This window comes from Myotis davidii, unplaced genomic scaffold (assembly GCF_000327345.1).
Source record: "Myotis davidii unplaced genomic scaffold, ASM32734v1 scaffold455, whole genome shotgun sequence".
NCBI classification, from domain to species: Eukaryota; Metazoa; Chordata; class Mammalia; order Chiroptera; family Vespertilionidae; genus Myotis; species Myotis davidii.
The window spans coordinates 2,235,169-2,242,964 of record NW_006287459.1 but is presented as its reverse complement, the minus strand read 5'-3'; the positions used below and the strand labels follow the sequence as shown (position 1 = coordinate 2,242,964).

Sequence of the window (7,796 nt, the reverse complement as noted above, 5' to 3'; positions counted from 1 at the left end):
GTCAACACTGTCCCAGAGAGTTCCCAGCGCAGGAACAATGACCACTGCAAACACCTCCATCTGAAAGAAAGCCGCCCTAGCATTGCTGCCCTGATGCCAGACAGTCCAGTTTCTCCTTATATGTGTCCTGGGTCCCCCATAACTTCCCGGAACTGGAGTTCAGAGCAGCTGGGAGCTTGTGACTCCTTCCCAATTAAAAAAGACAGCTGTGTCCTCAGGTGCCAGCCCCTTTCTGCACGCGCTGGATCCTCCATACCTCTGCACTTTACTTCCGCAGCTCCTCTGAGTCTCAGTGTGCTTTTCTCTTTCTTTCTAGTTGTAGAATTTCCACTGAGCCAGCCTTCCTGTAGTTCTGGATGATGTCCGTTTTGTCTTTTCGTTGTATTTTTGAAGTTGTTGTGGGAGGCAGCAATTTCCGGTGTTTACCTATGCCACCATCTTGGTTTTCCTCCTTGTTTTCATTTCTTTTGAGTATACAACCAGAAGTGAAATTGCTAGATCATTTGGTAGATCTCTTTTTAACTTTTTGTTTTCATAGTGGTTGGACTCATTTAAATCCCATTAATTTACATGCACAAGGGTTCCCATTTCACTGTATCCTTTCCTGCTCTTGTTGTCTCTTGTCTTCTTGATGATAGCCATTCTAACAGGTGTAAAGAGATATCTCATTGTGGTTATGATTTGCATTTCTCTGATGATAGTGGATGCTGAGTGAGTATCTTTTCATGTTTCTGTTGGCCATTTTGATGTCTTTGGAAAAATGTCTATTTATTTCTTCTGCCAATTTTTAAATTGGTTTGTTCTTTAAATATTTTGAATTTTAACCCCTTATCCAATATGTGGTTTGCAAACATTTTTTCTCATTATGTAGGCTGTCATTTCATTTTGTTGATTATTACTTTTGCCATCCAAAAGCTCTTGAGTTTGATGTAGTCCCATTTGCTGATTTTTGCTTTTGTTGTTTGTATTTTGGTGTTATGCCAAAAAAAAAAAAAAAAAAAATTCCCAAGACCAATATTAATGAGTTTCTTCCCCATGTTTTCTTCTAGGAGTTTTATGGTATCAGGTCTTATGTTTAAGTCTGATCCATTTCGAGTTAATTTTTGTCAGTTGTGTGAGATAGAGGTTCAATTTCACTGTTGTATATGTGTTTCTCCAGTTTTCGTAGCACCATTTGTTGACGAGACTATTCATTCCTAATTGGGTATTCTTGGCTCCCTTGTGGCATATTAATTGACTGTAAATGCCAGGATTTAATTCTAGGTTCTCTGATCTGTTCCATGGTCTATTTTATGCCAGTACCATACTGTGGCTTTGTAGTATAGATTAAAATCAAGAAGGGTGATACCTCTGGCTATATTCTTTTTTGCTTTGGCTATGCAGGATCTTTTGTGGTTCCACACAAATTTTAGGATCGTTTCTTCTATTTCTATGAGGAATACCTTTGGTATTTTGATGGGGATTGTGTTGAATTTGTAAATTACTTTGGAAGGTATAACCATTTCAGCAACATTTATCCTTCCAATCCATGAATTTGGGATGTCTTTCCATTTGTTTGTGTCTTCTTTTATTTTTTTCAACAAAATCTTGTGTTTTCATTGTACAGATCTTACACTTCCTTGATTAAATTTATTCCTAAGTATTTTATTGGTTTTGATGCTATTGTGAATGAGATAGTCTTTTTAAAATTTCTTTTTCTGATGCTTCATCATTAGTGTAAAAGAATGCCACTGGTTTCTATAAGTCGATTTTATAATTTACCACTTTACTGATTAATCCCACAGTTTTTTTATTGACTTTGGAATTTTCTATATGTAAAATCATACTGTTAGCAAATAGTGACAATTTTACTTCTTCCTTACTGATTTTAGACAGAGAGGAAGATGGGTGGGAGAGTGAGAGAAGCATTGATGTGTGAAAGAAACATTGATTGTTTGCCTCCTGTGGTTAGAGGAATCCCACTCCCACACAGTTAAAAATCTATGTATAACTTTTGACTCTCCCAAATCTTAACTGCTAATGGCCTACTGTTGACTGGAAACCTTACCAATAATATACAGTCAATTAATACATATTTTATATGTATTATTTACTGTATTCTTACAATAAAATAAATTAGTAAAAAATCTTAAGAAAACTGAAGGCCCGATGCGCAAAATTCATGCAAGAGTAGGCCTTCCTTCCCCTGGCTGCCGGCACTGGCTTCCCTCTGGCACCCGGGACCTGGGGCTCCCCTCGCAGCCCCCGCTTTATCCGGAAGGGTGTCCGGTCTAGTTAGCATATTACGCTTTGATTATTATAGATCATACAGAAGATAAAATACATATACAGTACTGTATGTATTTATTGAAAAAAATTCATGTGTAAGTGGACCCATATAGTTCAAACCCATGTTGTTCAACTGTATGTTGGAGACATTTCCATAGGTGTACAAATAATTTTTGAAGAGACATTTCCTCCCTTTGCAGATGTTGACTGGGCCATACTAAACTTAATATAAACAGAACTTATATTTTCCTACTGTTATTGTAGAACTTTGTAACTAATATACCGTTATAATGTTGTTTCCCAGGCTGCCAGAAATTGTCTAGTAAATGAGGCAGGAGTTGTGAAAGTATCTGATTTTGGAATGGCCAGGTAAGTCTGAGTGTATGTGAACATTTTTATCAATTTTGGATTAAGTTAATGTGAGACTGTTACCTTTCCCTTAAAAGTACATAAAGCCTGACTTTTTCTTGCAGTTTGACTGTCAGCTTCTTCCTCGGAAGCCTACATTAAGTGCTGTTTTGAAACCACATGTTTTGTTACATTAGCAAAAATATTGGTAGTACCCATCATTTTTTTATAGAGGAACTAATTGATTTTTCCATTTCTTAGTATTTTTTATATAAGCTAATAAAATAAATTACTTGCATTTTGGAAGATTTTTTTGCTGAGTGTGTCCATTACTGTTAGCTGTGGCTTTTTCTCAGGTAAACAAATTGTTGAGAAATTATGATTGCTTAAAGCTTTATTATGTGATGGTCACATTAGCATGTAGAATGAATAAGCATGAGTATAATCTGCACGGATGAAGCAGAAAGGCAAGCTTGTTAGCTGGCTGTTTTGAGACAGATATATTCATGAAAATAAACGTGTGGATATTGTGTTAATTATTGTTAATCCTCTCCACTAGGTGGTGGTATAGCCTGTTAAATACACTACTTTTTTTTTTTTCTTTTCTCCCTGATGTGGATTAGATTTTTAGAACCTTTTGTTTTCACAGAAAACTGTTTTGGGGTATAGAATACCAAAATCTGTTTTTATTTGCTTAATTTTTATAATTTTAATTTGTCCTTCTGTACTATAGTTTGTCCTTCTTTTGCTGTCCATTCATTCATCCATGTATCCATCATTAAGAAATTAGGTGCCTACTATGTTCCAGGCACAATGTTAGACTGAACCATAGCAGAGAGGAAGACATACGAGTCCCCAACCACATGCAGCTTATATTTAAGAGGGGGGAGGGGGGTGAGACATAGGACCTGAGACACACAAAAGGGGCAAAATGCAGAGGACAGAGTGATGTGATGGAGCAGTGGTCAGCAGACTACATTGCCTGGGCTAAATCTGACCCACCCTCTCTTTCTGTATGACCTGTGAGTCAACAATATGTGCACATTTTTTTTAATTTTATATATATCCTTGACCGGAATCGAAAGGGACCCTTTAGTCCACAGGCCAACGCTCTATCCACTGAGCCAGACCGGCTAGGGCTGCACATTTTTAAATGGTTGGGAAAGAATTAAAGGAATACAACACGTGAAAGTTCTCTGGCATTCAGGTGTCAGTGTCCATAAGTAAAATGCGACTGGGTCACAGCCTTGCTTGTGCTTTTGTGTTGACTGTGGCTGCCTTCACAGCACTAAGGCAGAGTGGAGTGGCAGTGACAGAGGCCGGCCTGCAAAATCGGAAATATTCATTATCTGGCCCTTTGCAGATAAGTTTGCTGGCCCCTGTGATAGAGAGAGCTTGGCATTGGGGGTGGGGTGGGTGCTGAGTGGTGGAATAAGGGAGGGGTGATGGTACTCCAGAGGCCTCTTTGAGACCTGGATATTTAAATGAAACCAAAAAGGCAGAAAGTAGCCAGTTCGGTGAAAACCTGAGGATAAAATATTCCAGGTGAAAGAGACAGCAAGTATAAAAGTTTGAAAGCTGGTGGAGGTGGAGGAGAGGATAGGTGGGATAAATGATGATGGAAAAAAAAGAAAAGAATAAATATATTTTTAAAAAGTTTGAAATCTGGGACAAGCTTGGCCTGCTCAAGGAATGGAAAGAGCCAGGGTGGCTCTCCCGTCGCCAGCGCAAAGAGCAATAATAAAGGGATGCAGGACCAGGCCGTACAGGTCCAGGTTAGCTCCTCAGGGAAATCAGGACCAGGGAGGTCAGAAAGCTGCGTTACTGTCAGCAGTGGGGTCGGCACTGCTGGCCGTCAGGGCATGAGTTACCCAGTGCTCTTGGTCTGCTTTGTGTAAAGATGTTCTGTAACTGACAGGCGGTCCTTCAGTTTTACATGTTCCATTTTCGTATGGTTGGCTTTCGGAAAATCTGTGCTTTTGTGTCAGCCCCTCGAAAACACTCACTGTACACTGAATTCAGACTCCCCTGAATGACAGACAAGGTGACCCAGACCATGGTGGCATCGTCACCATCTCTGTCTATACAGCAAAGGAGGCTGTGCGAGTGTTTGAATATTTTCTCCAGGAACAAGGAGCTTTTAGAAATTAACTTTCTATGTTTACGTAATACACAAACACATTCCTCTTGTAAATACATACTGAACACATTACAGAAAGGGCTGAAGTTCCCCTGTGTACCATTGCCAATCAAGGATGCTCCCAAGACATAGTCAGTGTTATCAGTTTGTATCTGTTCTTCCAGAAAGATATAGGTATGCTCCCTTAGAAAAATTATATAATAGTTTGTTGTTGTTTTTGGTGTGTGTGTGTGTATGTAGGAGCAATGTCATGGTTTATAAATATATATTCCACCATTTACATATGTCATTTTGCAATTTGCTTTTTAAATTTGCTGTCATTTTAAATTGTGCTCTGTGGACTAAAAGCACGTGTGTCTCCAAATGCTTTTCACCACTTCCTTTAGCACAGCTTTGCTTTAGATGTTTTACAAGTGGAGCCTTTGGGTAAAATTTTGTAACAAAATTGCTCACAAAAGAAGTTTGTGAACTATTTTATTGTATTCTGCTTCTATTGCTTATAAAAAAGAAAAGACAAAAGTGAAAGTACAGATACTAATGTCACAATCCATCCATTACAAATAAATAAAGCTGAGATGGAAATCACCAGGCATGGCCACCAAAGCAAACATTTAGCTTCAACCGGATGCTTGTTGGACTTCAGTCAACTGTGTTTTTGATTCTAGGGGGGCGGAGGGGGCGGGGGAGCAAGAACATGTACAACATGCAGATCAGAACTCAGAGGTGTAAACCAAGGACGTGTCTTTCTTACTCTAGGTATGTTCTGGATGACCAATACACAAGTTCTTCTGGTGCTAAATTTCCTGTGAAGTGGTGTCCACCTGAGGTGTTTAATTACAGCCGCTTTAGCAGCAAATCAGATGTCTGGTCATTCGGTAAGACCCACGGTCCGTTTTCCCTCAACTCTGCTCTGAAGGGGAAGTGATGCATCACTTGGTAATCCTTGCCCCCTTCCAGGTGTTCTCATGTGGGAAGTATTCACTGAAGGCAGAATGCCCTTCGAGAAGAACACCAACTACGAAGTGGTAACCATGGTTACCCGCGGCCACCGCCTCTACCGGCCTAAGTTGGCGTCCAAATATGTCTATGACGTGATGCTGAGATGTTGGCAGGAGGTATAGAATGTTTTTGGTGCTTTTTACTTTTGATTCTTTAAAACATTTATGGGTCTGGGCTTGGTAGATTAATAATGCATAGTCTTTCTAGCCCAGTGAGCTGTGGGTTGGTGCATGTTTTACATGGTTTGAAACTCTAGGTAGGAAGCCAAGTCTCTGGACTCGGTTCTGAATAATGAGAAGAAGAATGGGGAGAAATGGAAAATGCTAAGAATTAAGATAATGAATTCAGGCTGCCCCACTACCGATGGGGACCTGCCACAGTGGCCTGAGTCAGGGACCCAGGAACAGCCTGCAGAAGGGCCCTTCTTTCAGTGGGAGTCTCTTATAGTTGAAGTATCACTCTCACCAGTGAGGATTTCTTTCTCCAGCCCTCAACTTTCTCGGGTCTTTTCACTCACATTCTTTGGAAGTTTACCTTCCTCCTGCATTGAAATGTCATCGTATAGAAGAGATGAAAGACCCAAATGACTTTTGAGAGATAATAATGATAATTAAAAGATAATAACATCAGCTCACATGTATCCTATGCTCGGCCCTGTACTAAATGCTTCGGATTTAGTTTTCAAAACTAACTCTTGGAGGTGACTCTGGATGGAACACCAAGATTCATGAAGTCGATGAGGCCACCCAGCTACGGAGAACCCGAGTGCCATCTGACTCCAAAGCCTAGGCTCCCAGTCATTTGCTATAAGCCTCCTAAGAGCAGTGACTAGGATGGGCAGAGGCCTCTGGTCAGGGAGTGGTCAGGGGGAGAGAGGACAGCATGAGCAAAGGCAAGGAGTGGTAATGAACCTGGTGTGTGTAGTCGAGGATGGAGATTGGTGTGACTGAGCAGAGAGTCCACGTGAGCGTTTTTCAGGGAAATGAAATTGGGTCCCAAGGAGGTGGGGGGTGGCAGGTTATGGAGAGCACTGCTAATGAGCAGGACTCGAGTTTGCAGGCAACGAGGAGCTCAGTCGGGTTCTTGAGTGGCAGTACAAAGGCAGATGGTAGAACGCAGTCCAGCGGCAGCACATGCAGGCTAGATCAGACCCTTTTGGGACGCCTGTGTGTTCCAGTCCCAGAGCAATGAGTGCCTTGCCCTAGTGTGCTATGTTATATGAGTTTGAGAAACCATTTTTGGAATAGATTCTGGAACCCACCGCTTCTCCTTGATTCTTAATTGTAGAAACCAGAGGGAAGGCCCTCCTTTGAAGATTTGCTGCGCACGATAGATGAACTAGTTGAGTGTGAAGAAACTTTTGGAAGATGAGTGGTGTTGTGACCGGTGGCTTCCAGATTCCAAAGCACAAGGAAGAAATGGCACTTTGTAGCTAACGTTTAATTTATTTAGCACACGGATGTGTAGATTGTTTTACTGACAAACTGAAAACACCTAACGCATCTTCTTTTAGACCATCCTTAGCCCCATGACTGAGTCTTCCAGGTTATGGAAATGCTGCCTTAGAGATGGCGATGAAAAGCACTCTTACACACTCCACAGGGCTTCCGTGCCCACAGAGGGACCATGCACAGGCCCCAGGGTTCACCCACTTGGGTGCACATGGGCCATGTTGGCTGGTGCCAGTGGAAGATGAGGGAGTTTGGGACGGAAAAGGGTGTTGGAGCCAGGCTCCAGCAACCCAACTCTTCCTGTTCACTTCCACAGAAATCTGGGCCTGGGGCACTGTCTCATGTGGGTTCTGGAGGAACCAGCGACCACATTAGATACGTACCCAACTTTTGTTTTGAAAACATCTGTTTTTAAGACTGCCATTAGTATTACATTACAAAACATTTGTACCCTGTCTATATTGTAAATATATATAATATATAAAGTTATATATTTATAAGAAACATGAGTTGTCTTTTGTTTTTTTATTATTTTTAATCCTTACCCAACGATATGTTTTTACTGATATTTTGAGAGAGAAAGGGAAAGA

At 40.9% G+C, this 7,796-nt stretch overlaps 1 protein-coding gene across 1 annotated transcript in view; it reads left to right on the top strand.

Moving 5' to 3' along the window:
• Window positions 1-7,703, top strand: part of TEC (tec protein tyrosine kinase) — a 102,591-nt gene extending 94,888 nt beyond the window's left edge. The window contains exons 15-18 of the mRNA XM_015560977.1: window positions 2,573-2,637; window positions 5,513-5,631; window positions 5,714-5,871; window positions 7,043-7,703. Of these exons, the coding sequence (XP_015416463.1) occupies window positions 2,573-2,637; window positions 5,513-5,631; window positions 5,714-5,871; window positions 7,043-7,126 (426 nt within the window). The 3' untranslated portion in view covers window positions 7,127-7,703. The remainder of the gene's footprint in view (window positions 1-2,572; window positions 2,638-5,512; window positions 5,632-5,713; window positions 5,872-7,042) is intronic.
• The last annotated feature ends 93 nt before the right edge of the window (window positions 7,704-7,796 follow it).